Source organism: Phytophthora ramorum (genome assembly GCF_020800215.1).
Source record: "Phytophthora ramorum isolate Pr-102 chromosome Unknown Phyram_PR-102_s0003, whole genome shotgun sequence".
NCBI lineage: Eukaryota > Oomycota > Peronosporomycetes > Peronosporales > Peronosporaceae > Phytophthora > Phytophthora ramorum.
In genome coordinates, this window is record NW_027150649.1 from 2,089,210 (window position 1) to 2,112,497 (window position 23,288).

At 57.1% G+C, this 23,288-nt stretch overlaps 9 protein-coding genes across 9 annotated transcripts; 6 read left to right on the forward strand and 3 right to left on the reverse strand.

Moving 5' to 3' along the window:
* Positions 1-5,252: 5,252 nt before the first annotated feature.
* KRP23_3826 (uncharacterized protein) lies at positions 5,253-5,735 on the forward strand (the record flags this gene model as incomplete). The annotated part of the gene is made up of 1 exon (XM_067888728.1): positions 5,253-5,735. One exon carries the CDS (start codon positions 5,253-5,255, stop codon positions 5,733-5,735), a length of 483 nt encoding a protein of 160 aa, XP_067747943.1.
* A 94-nt stretch (positions 5,736-5,829) lies between these two features.
* KRP23_3827 (uncharacterized protein) lies at positions 5,830-8,403 on the forward strand (the record flags this gene model as incomplete). The annotated part of the gene is made up of 1 exon (XM_067888730.1): positions 5,830-8,403. The coding sequence occupies one exon, from the start codon at positions 5,830-5,832 to the stop codon at positions 8,401-8,403; it is 2,574 nt and encodes an 857-aa protein (XP_067747944.1).
* A 77-nt stretch (positions 8,404-8,480) lies between these two features.
* Positions 8,481-9,609, reverse strand: KRP23_3828 (Cyclin-dependent kinase 20; the record flags this gene model as incomplete). Its single annotated transcript, XM_067888731.1, has 3 exons — positions 8,481-8,633; positions 8,706-9,356; positions 9,412-9,609. The coding sequence occupies 3 exons, from the start codon at positions 9,607-9,609 to the stop codon at positions 8,481-8,483; spliced, it is 1,002 nt and encodes a 333-aa protein (XP_067747945.1).
* Positions 9,610-9,886: 277 nt separating this feature from the next.
* Positions 9,887-11,283, reverse strand: KRP23_3829 (ALA-interacting subunit 5; the record flags this gene model as incomplete). Its single annotated transcript, XM_067888732.1, has 4 exons — positions 9,887-10,095; positions 10,173-10,989; positions 11,054-11,187; positions 11,256-11,283. The coding sequence occupies 4 exons, from the start codon at positions 11,281-11,283 to the stop codon at positions 9,887-9,889; spliced, it is 1,188 nt and encodes a 395-aa protein (XP_067747946.1).
* A 290-nt stretch (positions 11,284-11,573) lies between these two features.
* KRP23_3830 (Transcription initiation factor TFIID subunit 15b) lies at positions 11,574-12,467 on the forward strand (the record flags this gene model as incomplete). The annotated part of the gene is made up of 2 exons (XM_067888733.1): positions 11,574-12,123; positions 12,244-12,467. 2 exons carry the CDS (start codon positions 11,574-11,576, stop codon positions 12,465-12,467), a joined length of 774 nt encoding a protein of 257 aa, XP_067747947.1.
* Positions 12,468-12,746: 279 nt separating this feature from the next.
* On the forward strand, positions 12,747-15,953 carry KRP23_3831 (Phosphatidylinositol 4-kinase; the record flags this gene model as incomplete). The annotated part of the gene is made up of 3 exons (XM_067888734.1): positions 12,747-13,492; positions 13,563-14,019; positions 14,100-15,953. 3 exons carry the CDS (start codon positions 12,747-12,749, stop codon positions 15,951-15,953), a joined length of 3,057 nt encoding a protein of 1,018 aa, XP_067747948.1.
* A 193-nt stretch (positions 15,954-16,146) lies between these two features.
* KRP23_3832 (uncharacterized protein) lies at positions 16,147-17,172 on the forward strand (the record flags this gene model as incomplete). The annotated part of the gene is made up of 3 exons (XM_067888735.1): positions 16,147-16,677; positions 16,740-17,051; positions 17,122-17,172. 3 exons carry the CDS (start codon positions 16,147-16,149, stop codon positions 17,170-17,172), a joined length of 894 nt encoding a protein of 297 aa, XP_067747949.1.
* Positions 17,173-18,224: 1,052 nt separating this feature from the next.
* Positions 18,225-19,892, forward strand: KRP23_3833 (uncharacterized protein; the record flags this gene model as incomplete). The annotated part of the gene is made up of 1 exon (XM_067888736.1): positions 18,225-19,892. One exon carries the CDS (start codon positions 18,225-18,227, stop codon positions 19,890-19,892), a length of 1,668 nt encoding a protein of 555 aa, XP_067747950.1.
* A 12-nt stretch (positions 19,893-19,904) lies between these two features.
* Positions 19,905-22,988, reverse strand: KRP23_3834 (Vam6/Vps39-like protein; the record flags this gene model as incomplete). The annotated part of the gene is made up of 1 exon (XM_067888737.1): positions 19,905-22,988. The coding sequence occupies one exon, from the start codon at positions 22,986-22,988 to the stop codon at positions 19,905-19,907; it is 3,084 nt and encodes a 1,027-aa protein (XP_067747951.1).
* Between the last annotated feature and the right edge of the window lie 300 nt (positions 22,989-23,288).

Below are 23,288 nucleotides of genomic sequence, written 5' to 3' on the forward strand. Positions count from 1 at the left end.
GTCTCGATGAATGACATCCCTGTCACTGGTCAGGCTCGCGTGATTGGAGTAGTACTTTTGACCGAGGTGGGCCGCTGCAACACCAACAAATTGCATGCAGAACCAACTTGTTGAAGTTGCAGCGGCGTTCAATATCGAGCCCGATCCTCACGGCTACAGATGCACAGTCCATTCGCACACACCACAAACACTATTGCGCCGTTGACGCCAAACAACCCAGTTGCCCGCCGCCCGCCAGGGGGGTGCACGACGGCAGCATTCACGTCGATATCATCTCTTCCTCAAAGATCATCTGCCCGCTCATCGCCGGGCACCTTGGACTTTCCGCCGTAGAACGTCGACTGACGGTCAGCGTGACCTGGTACATGAGGCTTCTATCCATCTCTCCCCAGCGCTGGTGACCCACCAGCAGGACTAGTCAGCCGCTGCGGCCATCGCCGTTAGCTAGTTTGGCAACCGACTCCACCAAAGGTGGCACTTGAACTCCGTGCATGTCAAATTCAGCAAACAAATTGAGCCGGATACTTCAACCGTCACTCGGTCGTTGAAGTGCACACGATTTCGGTGGGCGGCAACCGCGTTCTGGTCAAGCTTGCCCACCTTGCAGGCTGCAGCGCAAGGCTGTCAGGAAAGTTCAATGATACGCAAACGCAGATGATCTGCAGACGTAGCAAGTCCTGTGTCTTTAACTTCAACGTGCGCCGTCGAACATGTGCTCGTTTGCTTAGACGGCCGATGGTAAGTTGTGCTTGTGTGGGATCATCGCATTGACAGTGGACTGCACGAGCAAAGCTGTCGAGCTCTTGGTGTCCGATCAATCGCATGCGTGACGATGCCTACGCTGAGTCTGGAGTCATCCATGTTGCCTTTCGCGAAACAAGTGAGTAACTCGTATTACAGTGTCATCCATCTCATAGTTGATGTCCCTGCTTAGATCCGCCATCGACGCTCCAAAAGCGGACGCTCACTACCATTGGACAGTAAATTCTCTCTGCAAGAAATGCGCGTCCGATCACGGCCTATGCAGATTTTGCACGATAGCTCTTGCTGCCGTGGGTAACCGGTAATTGCAACAAGTTGCTGCATCGCTTTTTCTAACAGAAAAAGCGTCAAATGATTTGTTTCCCACGTGCTACTCCAGGCTTGTTTTTGGAGACGCGTTGACTGATAGCCCGCGTTTTTTGGGTTCTGTTGCTGTTGTAGTTTTCTGCCAAGTCTTGACTTGCATCCAATTCGACTTGCATCAAAACATCGGTCGGAAGTAATCGATGAACTCTGCTCTCTGAAGTACTTCCAGCTCTCACCACGACGTCCGATCCCTGCCTTCACCGTTCGCATTCTTCCCTACTCCTCACTTCTCAATTCTCCTCGTCACAAGCAACAAACCTCTCAGTTCCACCAACAACACCGACATCTCCCCAACGCCATGTCGACCAAGCCTCCTCAACACCGTTTCCTGGTCCTTGCACTCGGCACTCTGCTCGCATTGGCGGCCATCGCAACCGCCTCAGCGACCAAGCACACCAAGCTGCGCGTCGAGCAAGAGGTATCGGCGCACCGCCGACTCCAAACCACCTTGGCCGACGCTCCATCGCTGCGACTCCAATTCACGCTCAAGCGCGCCTCCATGAAGATCTACGACCAGTCCGAGTTCTACGTCTTCGCCAACCCCGTCGTCTCCTCCGACAACACGACCGTGCTCTACGACGGCTACGCTGCTTTCATGGACGGCACCACAGACTACACGTTCATGCTGGTGAATGGCATTTCGTACTTCGTGACGTCCACGGTGGGCGACTCCAGCGGCTCGCAGACTGCACAGTGTCTGTCGGCGAGTCTGCTGCCACCTCTTAACTCCATCATCTCGGCGATCAACGACGCCACTGCAATCTCCAGTGCGGCGGCCGGCAACGACACCATCTCCTGCTCGAGCGGAGACTTGTTCCAGGCCACTCTGGGCGACGCGAGCTTCGTGCTGTGTGCGTCGGGGTCGGACGGGTTCAAAATCTACGGCAGCGACCTGGACATCAGCGTGGAGTATCTGGACAGTCCTGTGAGTATCACGGCTCCGACACTGAGCGACGATGCGGCGCTCTCATGCGAGACGGTGGTGACGGCGACCTCGGTCACGTCGACGACGCTGGCACTGCTGACCGGCCAGTCCATTTCGTCTTCCAGCTCCCGAAAGCTGAAAGCTGAAGCTACCGTGTCTTTGGCGTCGTCTTCGTGTACGTGCCAATCGACTCCACGCCCGTGCATCTTCTTCCATGGTCTCGGTGTCAAGGCTGAGAAAACTACGCTGCAGACCACGTCGGACTACTTTGGAGACCTCTCAAAGAACGCCCCGTGCTGCACGTCCATCAAGTACGCTGTCTTGGACACTGTCAACAACGCTTGGACGGACGCCACGCTGCAGCAGAAAGTGTGCAACTTCGCCATCTCCGTGAGCAGCACGAGTAGCTCATCGTCGAAGACCATAGCAGACACCATTATCGTGACACACTCGATGGGCGGTCTCATGATGGCTGGAGCACTGGCAAATGGTCGCTGTAAATTTGCTTCGAGCACGACCTGGGCGAGCTTGAGCGCACCAATGACGGGCAGTATGGGCGCCGACTATCTCCAGAATGCGTGCAGCGGGAGCAACGTGTTTCTCCAAGCGGTGGCGAACGTGATCGGTCAATGCCCCGCGAACAATGCCATTGTAGGACTAGCTTACCAGAACGAGGCGCGCAGCACGTCGGCTTTGAACACGGCGTACGCTGCGGCACAGTCGGCTTTCCGATCGAATGTGGACGCCGCGATGTGCAGCAACAACTACTCGGGTCTGCTGTCGACGTACCAGGCCGTTTATAAGCTGGCGGGCTCGGTGATCCCGCACAAGTCGAAAGAGAACGACGGCATCGTTGAGTACCAGAGCTGCGCTGGTGGCCTCTCCACCTCCAAGTTCGGCACTACGTACGATGATACCTTCTACTTGACCGGGTTGAACCACATTGACACAGCCTTCCGCAGTGGTGACGCGCTCGTGGTGAACTCACAGAAGCCGGTGAAGTGGTTCGAGTGCCTGTTGTAAGAGAGGATCGGGTGACCCTACCTGTGATTTCGGAGCTGTAGGTGGCATCATTCGAACGAAATACATGTAGCCTCATACTTTTGATGGCATGATAAATTAGCACTGTCAGCACGACTACGGGCATGTATCGCTCGTTTGTTCAGTGAAGAGCGAGGTATCTTTGATCACTGCACGGCCACAGCGTTTTGCTTGCTGCAGATCGACTTCTTGATTGATCTGTCAGACGTAACGTGTCATGCGCACCGTGATCCTGAGCCCGACGAGAGCCCTCTTCCCGCTCGGCGGCACAACTTCAACGTGCTCAATGAGAACAGCTTGCCCATCAAGAAGAGTGCAGCGTGGGCTTCGCTATCACTCAGTGGCCCACTGACAGTGGGGTCCCCACGGGGATAACGATCTATCTTCGTTGGTGGGGGTTATTCTGCAGTCCGAGCATTGCGAGGTGCTTGGGCGGCTCAAAACCGTTTTTGACGACGCAGTCGAGGAGGTTGTGGCTCTGATTGACATCCTGCCATGTCGGTGTTGCAGCCGTAGGGGCAGTCGCCCATCCCGGCGTTGGGTCAAGAAGCTGTCATGGGAGATCTGCAGATACCACTGCAGTCACGCGAGCAAGTTGCCTTTGCTTGTCTTTGAGGTCGATGGCTGACGGCAAGCCGGGCGTGAGTGTCATGGGCGATCCTCTGCCGTGTCACCTCCTTCCCGCATGCGGCAGGAAATCCCCTTGCAGCTCAAAGCAACCGCCATCTCTGTCACCAATACATGACACGTTACCATCCAACATTGTAGCTGTGTGCACTCTCGCGGATCGGCAAGCCACACGCCCGCAGGTGCAAGTTCTCGCATCCCACGGGATTGTTTGCACCTCAGTGACGCCAACGACTTCCTCTGCTAACCGAGATGTTGTGCCCCCGCTTTACGGCTTGTGTCCAAGCTCTCACTTCTCAATTCTCCTCGTCACAAGCAACAAACCTCTCAGTTCCACCAACAACACCGACATCTCCCCAACGCCATGTCGACCAAGCCTCCTCAACACCGTTTCCTGGTCCTTGCACTCGGCACTCTGCTCGCATTGGCGGCCATCGCAACCGCCTCAGCGACCAAGCACACCAAGCTGCGCGTCGAGCAAGAGGTATCGGCGCACCGCCGACTCCAAACCACCTTGGCCGACGCTCCATCGCTGCGACTCCAATTCACGCTCAAGCGCGCCTCCATGAAGATCTACGACCAGTCCGAGTTCTACGTCTTCGCCAACCCCGTCGTCTCCTCCGACAACACGACCGTGCTCTACGACGGCTACGCTGCTTTCATGGACGGCACCACAGACTACACGTTCATGCTGGTGAATGGCATTTCGTACTTCGTGACGTCCACGGTGGGCGACTCCAGCGGCTCGCAGACTGCACAGTGTCTGTCGGCGAGTCTGCTGCCACCTCTTAACTCCATCATCTCGGCGATCAACGACGCCACTGCAATCTCCAGTGCGGCGGCCGGCAACGACACCATCTCCTGCTCGAGCGGAGACTTGTTCCAGGCCACTCTGGGCGACGCGAGCTTCGTGCTGTGTGCGTCGGGGTCGGACGGGTTCAAAATCTACGGCAGCGACCTGGACATCAGCGTGGAGTATCTGGACAGTCCTGTGAGTATCACGGCTCCGACACTGAGCGACGATGCGGCGCTCTCATGCGAGACGGTGGTGACGGCGACCTCGGTCACGTCGACGACGCTGGCACTGCTGACCGGCCAGTCCATTTCGTCTTCCAGTTCCCGAAAGCTGAAAGCGGAGGCGACCGTCACGCTTGACTCGTCCTCGTGCACATGTCAGTCGACTCCACGCCCGTGCATCTTCATCCATGGCCTGGGCTCCGACACCGAGGAGACCACCCTACAGACGACGTCGAGTTACTTCGGCGATCTCACGGACAGCGCTCCGTGCTGCACGTCCATCAAGTACGCCATCCTGAATACCGTCGACAACGCTTGGACGGACGCCACGTTGCAGCAGAAAGTGTGCAATTTCGCCATCTCCGTGAGCAGCACGAGTAGCTCGTCGTCGAAGACCATAGCAGACACCATCGTCGTGACGCACTCGATGGGCGGTCTCATGATGGCTGGTGCGTTGGCCAACAGTCGATGCAGCTTGGCTTCAAGCAGCACGTGGGTGAGCTTGAGCGCGCCGATGACGGGCAGTATGGGCGCCGACTACCTCCAGAACGCGTGCAGCGGGAGCAACGTGTTTCTCCAGGCGGTGGCGAACTTGATTGGCCAGTGCCCTGCCAGTAACGCTGTGGTGGCGTTGTCGTACGAGGACGAGTCGTACAGTACGTCGGCGTTGAACACGGCGTACGCTGCGGCGCAGTCCTCTTTCCGTTCGAACGTTGACGCAGCCATGTGTAGCGACAACTACTCGGGGCTATTGTCGGTCTACCAGGCCGTCTACAAGCTAGGAGGCTCGCTTATCCCTCACAAGTCGAGCGAGAACGACGGCATCGTCGAGTACCAGAGCTGTGCCGGTGGCCTCTCCACCTCCAAGTTCGGCAACACATACGACGACACCTTCTACGTCACGGGGCTCAACCACGCCGACACGGCCTTCCTCAACGGCGACGCCCTCATTGTGAACTCGCAGAAACCCGTGAAATGGTTCGAATGTCTGTTGTAAGTAGCGCGATACCTAGTGAGGTAACCGACAAATGAACCCACCGTACAAATGAGACTTGTCTTGAGTATGCCTGTCATTTTACGACTGGTCAATCATGGCGGCGGCGCTGAGCGGGACGAACCTTGTGCCGCTATGCACGCGCGCCGAGGGCTCGGACGGCCGCGGCCTGCAGCTGCACAACGCCGGCGTGGACGTGCTGCTCGGGGCGAAGTTGTCGACGCGGAAAGTGGCGCTCGTGGGCGTGATCTGGGCGCCAGAGGACGACGCGACCAAGTCCGAGCCCGGACTGTTCTTGAGCTCCAGCGCCGTGTCCGTACCCGAGCAGGACGCCAGCATGTTGCTGCTGGTGCTGCACGGCGTCTCATTGGCTGACGACCCACTCTGGGGCTCGCTACTCTTCGTGCTGAGCTCGCACGTGGTCGTGGCCAAGGCCGGAGCCATCGCCGGCTCCAGTTTCCAGACGGCGCTGCCGTTTCTCGCCAACTTTGCACAGCTGCAGGTGGCCGAAGACGTGGCTGACGGAGACAGGAATGCGACGCTGCTGAAGGAGCTGGCGCCGCGCTTCACGTGGGGAGCGGTGGACCTCAAGATCAAGGACATGGACGGCTGCGAGTCGGCCTCGACCTACTTGGAACAGCAATTGGCCACGGGGTCCACGGACGCTCAACTGCTGCTCAGTGCTTTGGTGCCTGTGAGAGACTGCGTGGTGCTGAAATCCAACTCGTTCCAAGCACCGGACGAGCCGCACACGTCCCCCAAGCTGTTGACTCATGTGGCGGACAGGTTGCAGTGCAAATCGTTCTTTGGCCGCTTCCTGAACGGAGCGCTGCTCGTGAAGCTCCTTCGGTCGCTGACACATGCAATGACTGCTCCTGACGGCGCCCCCGTGGTGGTGCAGCGCGTGGTGACTAATGTGATCGCGTCTCACTGGCAGGAATTAGTGCAGCAAGCCTTCCGAGCGTACTGCGACTTGCTACATGCTCGACTGGCAGTGTACGAACGAGCGCCGATCACTGCTGAATATTTAGTGGATGTCACGGAACGGAAGCTGAAGGCGAGCCAGTCGCAGCAGGCGGCCGTCGTGAATGCTGGCCAGGGGAACTTTTCGGCTTTCGACGAGTTCGGGAATTTGAAGAAACAACAGGTGGCCGAGGGCAGCGGAGAAGGAGACAGTATGATGACAGCAACAGCACCGGCCCCGTTGAACACGGGTCTATTCAGCTTCCTGAAAAACAGAGCGGGTCGTGCCTTCAGTAAGCAGCTCTCACGGTTTCCCACGAACCGTTGGAGTGCCTCGATCAAAAGTGGGAGGCAAACAAATGCTCAAGGTGATAGGGACAGACTTGGCGGGATTGCGGAGGATATGGCGGCAGCGGAGGCGGAGTTATTGGAGGAGGCAAATGCAGCACAAGCTCCTGATCAACTACTTGCACGATGCACTGCTAGCATCACACGCTACTCGGTACCGATGGAGTACTTGAACACACCCAGTGAGGCGATGCCTGTGAATGGAGCTGTGCTGGACACAGTGCACGTCGAAGGTTTGGAAAAAGTGAACGCGTTGCTTAAGCCGTTTCTCGAAGACCTGCGAGGGCCACTACCACCTCATGCAGAGCTGGCATGCGCACTCGATTTTCACGTCGGAAAGAAAAACTTGTGGGCCAAGTTGGGACGCATTCGACGGCGCTTTGAGTGCGCAAATGAAGTATCCTCGGCTATCTTTTGTGGTGAGTTGCTGCGGTATCTGCACTCGGTGGTGCTCAGCAAGAACGAGACGGACACGGAGGCTCAACAACAACAGCAACTGCGAGGTCGCGCTGTGTCGTCGGTGATGCTTGTCGACAAAAAGAGTGGAAAAGCTCCAGTTGCACTCACCCGAGTTCCGTTGGAGTTGCTGACCTACAAGAACAACCTGGAGGCCATGGTATCGCAGTACAACTTCGTAGCACGAGGCCCCCAGGCCGCCACAGTACTCGCAGGGTTCCTCAATGGGCCTGTCCGCCGCCAGCTTCGATACTTGACGCAGCAAGAGTACGACCGCTTCACCGTGGCCTGGGACGAGAAGGAACTCCGTGTTCAGGAGCTGGAGGAATCGCTTGAGAATCAGGAGCGCCAGGTGAAACACATCACGAGGGCGAATGCGGAGTGGGGTCGCCAGGAACGAGATGCTGTTGCCGAAGTCGAGCACACTCATGCTGAGCAAGTGAGCTCGCTCCAAGGAGCCATTCACAACACGGAGGCCCAGATCCAAGTCGCACTAACCGACCAGCAAACGCTGTACCAAAGCACGATGCAAGCCACACGACGCACGATTGACACGGTCGACAAGGTAGCAGATCAGGGCCGCGTGGTCTCCGGCTACCTGGAGCGCTATGAGAAGGGTCACTTGTTCTCTTCGCGGTGGCGTCAATACTTTTATGTGCTGAAGCACGCAACTCTCACCTGCTACAAGTCCAAGAGCGAATACGAGGAGCGAGGGCCCCCTTTTGAGCGGCCTGTTAGTATCAGCGGCTATAGCGTCGTGCGCAGCCGCACCGATGAACTCAAGATCAAGCTAGTTCCACCCGAGGCGGGCCATCAAATGCTCCGCTTCCGCGCACCTGCCAGCGTGGGCCGTGAGACGTGGATGAAGCGATTTACAGAGGCCACGCAGTTCACCAGCCGATAAGTGTCCCCGCGCAAGCGGGTTGGCAAGTACCAGTGGGTAGCATCGACCTCATAAGACTGACAAACGTAAATGGATGTTTAAAGTAGCTTCAGCGGCTTGCCCAGCGAAGCTATGAAGGCCTCAGACTCTCGAGTGTCCTTGTGACGGGCCTTTGCGTCTGAACCAGGAATTCCTGCTGAGGAGAAACGCGAGCGCACTGGTCCTTCAAAGAAAAAGTCGTGCACGAGGGCCTAGAGGACGGACGAGAACACCGTGCGTCGGTTAGTAGTAAAAAGATCATCAACCTAGATCCATCTCGTCACCTGTCGAGCCGATAGTCTCTTGCTGGGGTCAAGCATAAGCAGCTTGGACAGTAGATCCACTGCAGAAGTGTCCGCATCCGGGAAGAGTTTGCTGAGAGGCATAGGCTCGTACGCCGGGAAGCTCACCTTGTTGAAGTCGGGCAACTCGCGCACACCCGGCCACTGCTTCTCGATGCCGCCAAGCACCTGGGTGACTCGGAATATCTGGTCAAGGTCGTTCTGACCTGCGAACAACGGCGTCGGCCGCAACAGCTCGGCGAAGACGGTGCCCACAGCCCACATATCCACAGCAGCATCGTAGTGCTGAGCGCCGAAGAGCAACTCGGGCGCACGATACCACCGCGTGGCCACCTGATGCGAGTACGAACGCCCTTGCTGCCCCACGAACACGGTGGCGAGCCCAAAGTCACTGAGTTTGAGCACGCCGTCGGCACCCAGCAGCAAGTTCCCAGGCTTGAGGTCTCGATGGAGAACGTTGTGGTCATGACAGCAAGCCACGCCGTGTAGCAGCATTCTCAGCAGACCGCGGACATCGGCAGCACGAAGAGGCTCTTCTCGATTTCGGACGACACTGAGGAGGTCCGCGGGCATGTACTCGAGCACCAGAGCAATGTAGCCGCCGTCGGGCACCACGTCCAGCAGCTTCACGATCTACAGCAACGACATCAGTGCGAAGCAATCCGACAGTGCAAACCTGCCGACGAACGTTCGGATGCTGCAGCTGGCGCAAGGCCTCGATCTCCTGGAACTGCGCGGCTGGGACGACCGCAAGTTGGCCATCGTCATTCATTCGCAGTCGCTTGATTGCTCGGATCTCGCCCGACTGCAAGTCCTTGGCACGATGGACCTCTCCAAAGGCCCCGTTGCCGATCTTCTCCAGCAGCTCGTAGCGACTCGCGAGCATTTTCTCGGAATGGACTCCCAACGAAAGGATTCGTGCTATGACTGTCGACGAAAATGGAGCACAAGCGATCTCGATTATCATTGCCACATCCTCCCAAGGCAGCAGAGGATGCAGTTTAAAGATGCCTCTGCTAAGTAAAAAGAAAAGAATACAATGGCAAGGACGACGGGCGTATGGCGACTTCTTTCTTGTCAACTCCTACAGCTGCTCACTAGCACGACTCGAAGTTGTGTCGCCGCACGCTTGGACAGCTTGCTGACCTGTTCGCGTGGTACGCTTAGTGGTTGTTCTTCCACACCAGGTACCGCGTGTCGCCCAGCTTACGCGGACTGAGCTTGTGCTTGGCGAAGAACAGGATGGCCAACACCATGCAGAGCGCACCCACGATGATGTACGCGATGCCGAGGAACGGGTTCCGGCCGCCGAACCACGACGTCGTCGACATCACGATCGACTTCTTGCCCTCGAACGTGCTCACCACGAAGTCTGACACACACAACAAATCCCGAGTTAGACACTGTTCGTAGCACTTCAACAAGAACAAGACACAACGTGAGACGTACTGCTAGAAACGAGGAACTCGAGCTCCGTGCCCTCGGCCAAGTCTGTGTCGATGCGGCCGTAGAGCTTGCGGAAGCTCGGAAGACCGGCCGTGCGCATCCAGACAATAAAGTGCTCGTCCTGCACGCCGTAAGCAGGCGCAGCAGTGGTCCAGGCCGTTTTGTTGGCGATCGGCTCCTGGCCCTCGTACATGGGGATGATGTAGCGGTAGCGCGGGTTTTGCCAGAGCAGCATAGTGCTGTCGGCGTCCGAGAGGTCGGCCAAGTCAATGTTCTGGAACTTGGTTTCGACGTCCGACTTCCAGGCGATGCCTGTCTGGTCCACGAGGTTCACGAGCGTCTTGCCTTCGTACGTGTCGTTTTGGTAGTACGTCTTGCCGCCGGTCGTGAGCTTGTTGACCCAGAAAATGTCGTTGAACAAGCTGTTGGCGATGAGGCCGCACGGCATGAGCGTGTAGTCCGTCGAGTTGCTGCCGATCGCGTCCTCAGCCGTCGAGTTGTACTTGGACATGCCGCCTCCGGTGGTCGTGAGCGGCGAGCAGTCGCTCGTACTGGCCGTGGCGTCTCCGCGGAGCTGCGCATCGCTGCGACTCTGTACATAGCGGCGGTGGTTCTGGTAGAAGTTGTCAAGCTGATAGTAGAGGTACACGGGCGCCTTCATCTCCTTCTCAATGGTGAACGTGATCCGACAGCCTCGTTCCGTCACGTCGAACGTGTCTCCTTCGTCCTCGTCGCTCAAGTAGCAGCCGCTGCCCAGGTCCACAATGTTGGACGACTCGGCCACGCCATCTCCGTCATACTGGATCGAGTACTCCACCACCTACAACAGCATAAAACGTCAGTCCAGAGTGTCTTCCGTCTCTCCCAGCGACGACGGCTCGCACATTGTCCGACTCGGTGTGCAGCACGATGCCGATGGGGATGAAGATGAGGCCCACGACGGCGAAGGTGCCGATGACCCAGTTGGGCGTGAGGATGGGCTGCCACGCCTTGAGCTTCTGCTGCTTGAACGGCGTGTCTGTACGCACGATGGGACACTAGTTAGCAGGACGGAGGAGGGTCGGACAGAGACGTAACAGGCGCCACCTTCGGGTTTCCTGGATTTCTCGTCCATGGTGGCGATGTCTCGCTCCAGCGTCTGCTTGCGGCGTAGCTTCCTTCCTCCTATGGCGCGAGTCTCTCCGGGGCAGCGCCTTTAGCTTGATAACAATAGGCGACGGGGGTTTCCAGTGTGTGATTGTTCCTCACAGTATCCAGTGCAGCCGTCCGTCATTGGTGGAAAAGGCGTGATTACCGCACGTGTATTGGCTGATAAACATAGCGGTGTAATCGGAATTTGTGAGGGTGGTCCACATAAATCAAAGTTTTAAACAGGCTCCCCGAGATCAATCACATTAGACGGCCATGAGCTTCCGCGACCGAGACGACCGCCGCGGAGGCAGCAGATACGGCGACTCGGGTGGACGCAGCAGAGACAGATCACGTGACCGACCGCGCGAACGAGACTCGTACCGCCGTGACGACCGGCCTCGAGACCGGGACGGAGGCCGCGGAGGTCGTTCCGACAGGGAAGCTCCGCGCCGCAACGAGCCCAGCAACAGCAGCGGCAGTCGCGACCGGGAGCGCGACGGCAGCGCGACAGCAGGCGAACAGCAGGACGAGAGCCAACCCAAGGCTTCGGGCGCGTGGGACCCCGCGAAGGAGGCGCTGGCCGACCCCACGTGGGCACGCATCTACATCTCAAACCTGCCCACGGACGTGACGAGCGACGAGCTGCAGGAAATGTTCGGCGCCATCGGCGTCGTGGCACGCGAGAAGCAGAAGCGCGGGTACAAGGACCAGTGGCCGTTCAAGATCAAGATCTACACGGACGCGGCGGGCCAGCCCAAGGGCGACGCCGTGCTCACGTTCGAGGACTCGAATGCGGCACGCACAGCTCCGGATTTTTTCAACGGTGCGTGCTTTCAAATGCAACCATGTGCTGTTAGGATTGCGACTACCTTCTACACTGTTAAAGCTGCTGCTGTGTATTGTAGACTAACGTGGCTTTTGGATGTTGTTATCAATTCTGCAGGTGCGGATGTCCGTGGCAAGGCCATTAAGGTGGAGCTCGCGGGCAAGCCGGAGCCCCCTGTAGGCGGCTGGCATGGTGGAGGTGGCAATAACGGCGGCGGCGGGCGGCGTGGTGGACGCTTTGGAGGAGGAGGAGGCGGCTTCAGTCGATACGGTGGTGGCGGTGGTGGCGGAGGCGACCGCGACTTCCGAGACCGACCTGACCGCCGCTCGCGTCCGTACTAACGCAAGTGTCCATTTAGGTGCAGATAGCAAGCAGTGTAGCCGAGCAGCGTAAAGACGTCAACCCAAGACAGACATCCCAAGGCAGACCAGCGCAAAGCGTCCTCTTTCTGTCTCGTCGAGCATCTATGCACAATCGCAGTTTCGATATGCCGGACGGCAGTTTCTTGTCCTGCGATTGGCGAAAAGTGGTTTCGTCCAATCACATCCATCCGTGTCCAACTCAGTTTTCCATTCCGCATCGGATCCCAATTCCGCATTCACTCTGTTATTCGCCGCGGCATGGGCGTGTTCAACGTGTTGGCGCTGTCCGTGGAGACGTCGGTGCTGGGATGGTTCTTCCTGGCGCCGCTGGCGGCTCCCGGCGGCTCGCACCTGCTGGCCGCGGACCTGCGCGACGCGCTGCTCGTCCGCCAGTCGCTGGCGCTGCAGGCGCTGCTATCGCTGCTGCGGCTGCTCCTGTTCGTGTACATCCGGCGACGCAACAAGCGCGTGCCGTCCACGCGCTGCTTCGTGTTCGTCGTGTCGCTCGTGGAGGTCGCGGGCTGCGCGCTGGGCTCGCTGCAGCCGCTGCTGTATGTGGATGGGGCGCGGCTCGACACCTTCTCCAGGTACCGGCGTGTGGCGTGGGGCGGCCTGTACGTGGCGGTGCTGGGCGTCCTGGCTGTACTCAGTACGCTGCTGCAATTGGGCTATATTCTTCAGCTCAACAAGAGTCGGGGACGGCTCTCGGACGACAAACTGCTGCGGGACGTGATGGGCGACACGCCGCGCGCCAAGTGGAGGTCCAAGTGGGCCACGCTAGGCAAACAACTCGCTGGAAGGCGGAAGCCTAAAGACACGACGTTTGAGGCTATGGTGAGGCTCTATGCGCACCAGGAAGGGGCAGTGGACAGGTTGGTTGTATCGTCGGACAGAGAGGAGGAGGAGTTTGAGTTTTATCTGCCGCAGCTGTGCAGCTTCCTGCTGCTGGGGGCATTCCCACGCTCCCCGCAGTTGAGTGCGATACTACTGCAAAAATGTAGCATGTGAGTGGTTGTCGTGGGCTCGGAAAAGTGAGGGCGGTGACTGAGTGTTGTTGTGTCTTGTTGCTGGTAGGTCGCACGTGTTCGCGCACAAAATGTTATGGTACTTGCACTCGTACTGCCTCCACAACCCTGCTTTTGCCACGGATGCGGACTTCCAAAGAGTACAGATGCTGATTGAAGATGTGTCGGAGCGAGGTACAGCGCCGGCGATGGTTGTCGCTTGTCCGCCGAGCCCAACGAACTCGGAGCACCAACCCCGGCAGCAGCTGCGTGCAGAGCGCGGGTCGCAAGTCTCGGCAAGTGCGCAGGAGGTTGAGGCATTGTTACCAGGTTCCCAGGATGACCATTATGCAACCTTTCAGGAAAACAACGACCTCGAACGAGGCGTGGCAACCTCGGCTATTTCATCCAAAGTGCCTACAGTCTCTGGAGTTGAGCCGTTTGAGCTAGAGACCTCGTTCCTGGGATCGCTGGCCAATATTTCGTCTAACTTGCGGGCTGTCGCCTACGATCGTCGCAACGACATGGTAAGCAGCGCGTGCTCAATTTCCCTGTCTTTCGTATTAGTTTGCTGACGAGTGGTCTTAACATACTTGCTTTGTGATAGCTTCGCATCTGGTTGCAAGATCTAGAGGATCAGTATTTGCCTAGCAACTCGCTGTATCTGCCTGTTGGAAACTCGTACCATCGACTAAAGCATATCCACGTAGACGAAAGCTTTACGTTTTCAACGCGGGAGCGCGTGCCATTCTTGCTGTGCGCCGAGGTCGTGGATTACCCATCCCCACAAGAAGAGCTCGTTGCACAGCAGCACAAACGCCGCACCAGCGGCGTGTTTAATGGCCGGCGCTTTACGCTCAGTCTGTGGGACAATGCTAGTACGCAAGATCTCGCGACGGCAGCCACCCCAGCCACGGAGCGAACGCCGTTGATGTCTCCAGACGCTGCTAAACTCGGTTTCTGGAGCGAATCACGAACGCCTAGCAGTCCGACACGTCTACGCTCATTCTCGCACCACATTTCCAACAAAATGGCTCAGCCGACGGAGCTTCTGCACGGACTGCTTGATACACTGGTTGGAAAGACTCCTGGAGGAAAGAATTTCGACCCTAAGAGTGAAGCCTTGCTAGGCAAGGTTGACGATGACGAATATGGAGAGGACACGCCTAAGCGCTTCCGCGATTTACCGGAGAGAAGCCAAAGCCAGCCATTTTTCAAGAGCTCAGATTTTCCGAAACGAAGTCTGACAGTTGACACGAGTGCATCTGGACTTCGATCCACTCTTCCTGATTCTGCTCGAGCTCAGACGGTGGCCGCATCCATCGTGCCTGTCACTACGGACTTTGATGATATCGACTCGGTCAGTAGTATCAGTGGTGCGTGGTCCCCCAAGTCGGACACTGTACACTCGCCGCAGTCCGAAAGCTCAGCAGCCTCGCCACACCATCTTGCGCGCTTCGACAGCACGGATCGATTCTTACAGGACTTATCAGAACGCGACTCGAAGCTCGAGGAAGACGAGGAAGCTGAAAGCAGTGATCCTTCTTCCGAAACGCGCCATCAGTCTGTAGGCGAGCCGCCATGCGTCATATTTAAGGAGCGTTGGGCGGAGAAGGAGCGCCGTATTCAAGCCATATCCCCCTACGGAAAGCTTCCGGGTTGGAGGTTGTTGCCTGTTATTGTCAAGAGCGACGATGATCTTCGTCAAGAGCAATTGGCCTTGCAACTGATCCATCAATTTGCCAAGGTGTTCGAGGAATTCAAGGTGCCTGTGTTTATCCGACCGTACGACGTGATCGCCATCTCAGCTACCTCTGGTCTTGTAGAGGCTATCTCGGACACCATTTCCATTGACTCGCTGAAGCGCAACGACCGAGAATTCACGACACTGCTCGATTTTTTCACGCGGCATTTTGGCGACCCGAGCACTCCCGAATTTCGTCAAGCCCGGGCCAACTTCGTGAGTAGCATGGCCGGCTACGCGATCGTGTGCTATCTGCTCCAGATTAAAGACCGACACAACGGCAACCTTCTGCTGGACGCTGAGGGACATATTATCCACATTGATTTCGGCTTCATCTTGGCCAACAACCCGGGCAACATGGCCTTCGAGCAGGCACCGTTCAAGCTCACGGCTGATTTTGTGGAGCTGATGGGTGGCCCGCGTTCGGCGCATTTCCGGCGGTTCCGCTCTCTCTGCGTGCGCTCATTCCTCGTGGCGCGCAAGTATCGCCACCGGTTCGTACTGCTCGTGGAGATGATGCTGCATGGCAACGAACACCTGCCGTGTTTCGCTGGGGACCCCAAGGGCACAGTCGAGCGTCTAGCCGCTCGCTTCCAGCCGGACCTGGACATCAACTCGTGCGAGGACTTTGTGCACGAACTTATTGACGCGTCACTGGACAACTGGCGAACGCGTTGGTACGACAAGTACCAGCGCTGGATCGTCGGCGTTTTCTAGGAGAGCTCCTGGCTGCTTTCTGGACCCAGGAAGCATGAAGGAAGACTAGAGCTCCCGATAGGAGCTAGATGCGCAGTTATAAGCTCGACAGCGGGCACTCCAATTCAGACCTGTTTGTATCGATGAAACGGCGCGTTTGTTGTTGTCGAGCCTCGTCGGGGCGCTGCTCGCGGGCGTCTTGCCAAGTTCCGCGATGGACCAGCACTTGACGCGACAGGCTCGAGCCGAGCAGAAGAAGAAGATCAAGGCCGCCCAGCGCAAGTTGCAGCCAGGATGGAAACCCGGTCGGCCGAAGCGCCGAAAGCGGATCGCTGCCACCATGATCCAGCGGTGCTTCAGGTCGCACTTGTTGCGTCAGGCATTCCAGCGCTCTCGCCAAAACGTGCGCTTCACGTTCACCTCACTGCGAGCGTTTGGCCATGCACGAAGCCGACAGCACTGGCGGGACGTGGATCTGAGGCGACTGTCACGCGAAGAGCTGAGACTTCTGGCGCTGACACTCAATCTGCCGTCGACGGGCAAGAAAGTCCTGCTCATCTGTCGAATTCAGCGTTGGGTGGACCAGCATGTGCTGGCCAACGATATGGCTGCTCAAGCTGCTGCCCGAGCACTCGAGAACCGCCGCAAAGCTCAAGGTAGCGTCTACTTCTGCGAGGCACATCCTGGGGCCGACCTCGTTGACATTCGTCCATTGCGAGGCCACTATATCACAAGCATCGCCGCGGTACGTCACTCCGACTCATGGTCTCCATCCCTGCATCTTCTTGACGACTTGAGTGTTTTCAGGGCTCCGAGTCAGACGCGGTGTACGCTCTAGATGGTGCTCGAGGTGCGGCGTGGTTGTGTCGAACGGGAGGGTTGGCGTCACAGGTTGGGCTATGCAGCCATGTTCACCGACGTGATGAGTTCGAGCCAACACCGCGAGAGAGTCACTGGCTCGCCACACCCGTTTTCCTGCATACGTTGCGTGCCGAGCATGTGGACCGCGTGTATATAGCAAGGGGCCATGCAATGGCACTCGCTAAGGCTGGTGAGCTGTTCAGCTGGGGTGACAATGCACACGGAGCATTGGGTTTTGCAGCAGAGAGTGCGGCCCAAGTAGCACGAAATCGAGCGACGGTGGTTGGAGCACTCGCTAACTACCAGGCTGTTGCTGCTGCTGTTGGAGGACACCACAGCATTGCTGTGTGCGACCATGTCGCGGGCCATCATGGGGTAGTATTCTGTTGGGGTAGCAATTCCCATGGCCAGCTTGGTATCAGTCCGTCAAGTGGAATGAATGGTACCAGACCTGTCGATGGGCCAGCCAAAAACTCGCCAACAACGTTTCCTCGAGCAGCGGTGATGCATCAAGTTGCGGCACTCCGCACCATAACGATACGTCAAGTGGCTTGTGGCGTCCTGCACTCGATGGCGTTAAGCTCCGACGGCCAAGTGTACTCCTGGGGGTGCAGCGATGGTGGGCGATTGGGCCAAGGCCGAGCAACGAAGCGAAGTAGCGATTTCTGTGAACCCAGTTTGGTAGACGGAATTCTCGTAAACTTGGTTGTACTCACCATTGCGTGCGGAGCGTGGCACAGTGCATGCATCGCTGCCGAGCCGTCTCAGGTTGCAAGTGGGGCTGGTCGGGTCTTCACTTGGGGCACAGGCATCTACGGACAGTTGGGGTCTGGTAAAGCTCAAGTCACGTACGATCCCGAATCGGTTCGCTTACCACCCCGCGAGCTCGATGACGAAGTGCTGGTTACACGCCTAGCATGCGGAACGCACCACACGGCAGCGTTGACGGTGGATAATCGCATTTTCACATGGGGCAGCACTCGAGCATTTCAAGGGGTTCCATCAGAATTGAAATTGCCTTGTGGCGAGCGGTTTGGGCGTGTAGCTTCAATTGCTTGTGGACGCACCTTCACCATATTCAACACCGTTTCGCGAGATGCGGCAAGTTACGAGTGGCCGGAAGTTCCTCGACTTTGGCGAGATAAACCAACAGTCATTCCACGCCTGGACCTCTCAAAGTTGCCAACGTTGCCGCTGTGCACGTCGAACCCTTTGCCCCCGTTTAGTAAAGGTGCAAGCGCTAACAAGTCGTCCGCTCACGTACCATCCCCTACACGCCTTGAACCGTTTGCCGATCGACGCGCCAGAGAAGCCGAAGAGCTACGTGAAGCCGAACGAATTGAAGACGTCGACATCGAAGCGCTTATTCATCCCCTCTGTCGACTATGTTGGCGGTGCGATGGATTTCAGCCGTCTCCGCTGCGCTTGTGGATGTGCCGTAATTGTTCCCACGAGCGGCAGCTGCATGGAACACGGCGTCCTGGAGTTGCCATGGGCGAGTATGAGGCTGTACGCAAGCTACAGTGTCTGTATCGTGCGCGGCGAGCTCGGCGTGTCATGCAACGTGCTCGAGAGCAACGCTTCCAGCGTATCTTCAGCATAGCACACAACGAGTTCTTCTACTACAACTTGTGGCAAGGTATCAAGTCGTGGACACGACCTGCGGAAATCAGCGAAGAGTTTGAAGTACCGATTCGTGATCCAGATGCTTCACCACGGATATCGCCGCCGTTTACCCCCGTCGAGGCGGCTATCAAATTGCAGGCAACATGGCGAAGGTTTCAGGCTCGGCGGGTGACCATGGAGTTGCTGCGTGAGCGATACGAAAAGCACTTTGACATGGAGAAAGAGCGCGTTTACCACGTACGCAAGCAGCGAATTCCCAAGGAGGCTAAGAAGGACCCACCAACCAAGTTGTGGGATCCTCCACCTCTGCTGCGCAAGCTGTACGATTTGGGCGTGCCGGTAGAAATCCAGCGGCTGGCCAGGTTTGCCAATATGAGCCCTGATGAAGCTGCTCGGATCGTGCAGCACGCGTATCGTTGCTATCGAGGACGTGAGTTCATGCGCCGTATTCTGCGTTCACGTATCAAGAAGCTCTGGGATGCTACGTCCGGGAGATATTACTACTACAACATCACCACGAGGGAGTCGTCCTGGGAGAAGCCGCGGCTTCTTCTCAACGACGACGATGACGACGACAACCAGAGTCCCAAGGCAGTCTCTCACGAAACAAAGATCACTGCACACGGCCGGAGACGACACGCTCTTATGTTACGATCGGAGAAGTTTCATAGCGAAGAAGCTGCGGCGCGCACGATCCAGGCGCTTTACCGGAGGTTTGCAACGCGCAAGTCGATGCTGGAGCTGCTGAGCCGACGATATCGCAAAATAATGGACCCTGTGTCCGGCCAGCCCTACTACTACGACAGTGTGGCAGGTACCGCGACTTGGTTCAAACCAGCCGTGCTGGGCGATTATGACCTTGAGCTCTTCGACGACTCGGCTGCATCCGCTTCTGGGAGGCGGAGAAGCACTCTTATCGCCCCGCACGCATCATCATCCTTGTCCATTGTCTCCAAATTGCCACACATTAGTGACCGAGCGCGCCTCAAGCGACACAAGCGAAGACTGCAGAGACTGCGTCAGATGTCACGTGATGAAGCCGCCTCGCGTCTACAGAGAATGTGGCGTACACGACGTGCGAAAAAGGAGCTGCGCGAGTTGCTCTTCGACGCGTACGAGAGGATTTTCGACCCAACCACCGAGCACTACTACTATTACAACCGCAAGACGGGCGTGGCAAAGTGGGAGAAGCCGGCACTACTCGTAGGTGACGGCCGGGATATCAAGGAGACGAAGATCATCAAAAGAAGACGCTCGCATACCGTAACAGCGCCTAGCGAAGCAAAACTGGTCTTGCTCACGTTCATGCGCTGCGCCGCAGCACGTCTTGAGCTTCATCGCCTGTTGCAAGCACGCATCCAAAAAGTGTTCGACCCCAACTCACAACAGTACTATTACTTTGATAAACTTACCGGCCAGTCTTCGTGGAAAAAGCCCGTGACGCTCAAAGGATACGATCTGACCCCGGCATAATGGCTTTGGAGCCTACGGAATCGGTTGGCAGGAGTAGTGCAGCAGCGTGCCATTGGGCAAGCGCACGAACGTACCGACGCCTAGTTTCTTACCGCACGATCGACAGCATTGCGATGACCATACTGTGACCGATCCTTTGCGCTTGGTGGAAAGTTGTTCACGCACTTTGAAATTCTCCATCTTCGACAGTTGTTTCTTCACTTGCCCGTTACGGAAGCGCTCAACTTGCCGCTCAAGCACACGGCGGAAAAATCTAGCCAAGGGAGCAACGGCAACGTCGGCTGGCAAAAGCTCGAGGGCTGTCGACACATCGATACGCTCAGCATATTTGTTCAGCACGCTGATGGCAGCGTTTACAGCTTCACTCTGCAACCCAGAGCTGGTAGAACGATTCCACAAAGAAGGCTTAGATGGAGAGCCGATGGCCGGGGACGTAGTTCCGGTCGCTGACCCACCGTTATGATAGTTCGGCCGCAAGTAAATTTTCAGCAGCGTCGAGTAGATAGAAGAGTCAGCTGTCTTCGATTCGTAGCAACGGTTGCAATACGCCTCAGCAAGAGCTGCATCCTTCAATTCCAAAGCATAGAGTTGCAGTACTTCTTGATGACGCCCAAGCTTTGAAAGCAGCGCTGCGTGTTCATCCACCATTTCAACAGGTGTACGACTCAACATGCGTTCCGGGTGATAGCCAGCTCCAGGAAACTCGAGAAACTGGAGCAGCTTACACCTTAGCAATCCTGCCATGCCACGCTGTGACTCGACGCGGCTAGTCAGCCGTTGGTTCTGTGGCGTCTTAGCTTGAATTGAATCGAGTAGGAGGTAGACCACCTCATCATGCAACCGTGGTGTAAGCCGGCATGCTCCTTCATAGATAACTTGCGTAAGATACTCGATCGCCAGCATTTGACTGCTAGTCAACGGTAAGGTCGTGTCTTCGGCGCCATCTTCACGTTCTGGCGGTTCCACGCCAGAGGCAGTAGCGATAGCACAACTCTTCAAGTGCTGAAGTACTGCCGCAGGATCGATGTCTGTCTTGAAACTTGGTACCTCGCGTTGCGTAAAGATCGAGAGCCCAAGTGATGGGTTCACCGACAGCACACGCCGGGAAAACTCGAAAACCAGCTCAGCATGTTTGTTGCCCAGCACCCTAAGATACTGCGCGATGAGCACCATGTAGTCATGCGACGACTGAAGATCATCGGTACTCTCGGACCCCTCGCTCTTTTCGGACAATGCTGCCGCTGATGCCGCGCTACGCTCCAAATCTTCCAACAGCTCAAGTGCCTTACGATGCAGTTTTCGTGCCGAATAAAAGGCCAGCAGCGCCTTGAAGCGCCGATGGGCACGCAGAAAAATCTCTGCCTCGCCGATTTCACACCAATTCTGACCAGTGACCACCTCGACCAGCGCAAGCTTCGCTCGTTCTTCATACTCCACCTTTTCAGCCACCACAACGAGGCACTTCACAATCATGGTGTCGATTAGCTCAAGTGCGCTCTCTTCGCTAGGCCCAAAATTACGCCGGAAGTGAATTCCCAAAGCCGATGGTTCGTCTTGATGGTGCAAATAGGCGTTGCGCTTGCGGCGAAGGAACCCGATGAGAGCCAACAGGCTCTCTACTAAACCGTCGCCCTCCAACGCGTGGTCCTTGCTATTGCTGTTGCTGTCCTTCCGTAATGCACTGGCCTTGCGAGGAAGTAGGTTCCGAGGGAAAAGAAGCAAGACTTCCATAACATCAATGTCGCTCTGGTAGAAGAAGTTCATGGCCTCCAGTCGGTGAGCTGATCGGAAAAGCTCGAATCCATAATCTGCATAGAGTTTGCGTTGATCAGCAGTGCTCAGAGGGCTCTCCTCTGGGCAGAGCTGGCAAAGTGCGACGGCATCTTCTAGGCGGCGATTTCCCATGGACGTAGCCACTTGCTGTGCAATCGGAAGCATCTGGTGCATTTGAACGTCGAAGGGAGGGGACACAGTAACGAAGGCAGCAGGTCGATCGTCCCTAAACTGGGAGCCTCCACTCACCGAAGCAGACGCGACATTGAGCGCAGCGCAAGCCCCGTAGGGCGCCTTCACCGGAAGTGTCTGCACCATTTGCAAAGACCCAAAGTTGTACACCGCGACTTGCTCCGCCTGGTCCAGCAGCAAGAACGGATGATGATAATACACTCCGCGTGGCGGTGTGTTGTACGCTAACACCCGCTCCACCTTCATGCACAACTGACTCGTCGACACATCAAGAGCTTTCCCCGCACTCTCATCCCCGAACCGACTCACGTCGTCGTCAAAAGCTCCATAGATGTCCTTCTCCTCTTCGTCTGCAGGATTCACCGTCTTGGTCTCTTCCCCGATCGTCAAAATCACGCCATGATGTTTACCACACAGCAGCAAGTCCAGCACATTTTGTCGTCGTCGAGCCAAGTAGCGACTTGGCAGCGCCGTCGCGTCACACACTCCGACCGCGTCATTCACCTGTTGCATCACGTCCTGCGCGACGCTCAGCAGCCTGCCGCTGTCCAGATTGAGCACGACCCAGTCCTTTTTCCCCTGGATGAAGGCGTGGCTCTCACCCAGCAGCAGCAGCTTCTGCACGGGCAGCAGCGTCGGCAGCAGCGTCTGCAGCTCGTGCTGCGCCCGCGGCTCCAGGACCCTGTTCACAGTCCAGTCAAAGACCTTTAAAGTGTTATTTTTAAGTAGCACACACAGCGTCTTGGCCTCCTCATGGGCCGCGAACAGCATGGCACCCTTAGTGTCGTCGCGCGCGCCGTCCAGCTGCCCGTTGCTCTGCAGCGGCAGGTCCAGCAGCTTGAGGCGGTTGTCCGCTATCGTGGCGAACACGCCCCAGCCGTCCAGGAAGATGCTGCAGGCGTGGAATAGACGCTTGTAGTCCGCCTGCCAGCGCAAGAAGCCGGCGCGCCCGTCCGCCACGTAACTCCGCAGTGTGCCGTCCGACGCGCCCACGAACAGCAAAGGAGACAGCTCGCCCCACGCGCGCAGACTGTGCAGTAGACGCTCTGTCTGTGCCGGCCGCTTTGGGGGGCCTTCCACCTCCACGGGAGCCGCGGGCGCGTACGCCGGCGCCGGCGCGAGGTCCGACATGGAGAAAGATTTATGCTATTTTTCGCCTTTCAATAAGCGATCCCAAATTTCATTGATGCAAATCTAGGACGAAAGTTGAGGTGAAGCTGGAAGGAGGCACGGGTGAGGAAGTATTCGATCGTGGTTTGCCTGATGATGGTCTGCGGTGGTTCTTGTGCATGAGAAGCACCACGCTGAACTGCGGGAAGTGCACACTGCGTTCCTGCATGCAGCGACGAGGAGATCGCTTGGAAAAACAGTGGCCAATATCGAGTTGCTCAAGAAGCAATGAATGGAGACGACAATCGACACGACGCGGCT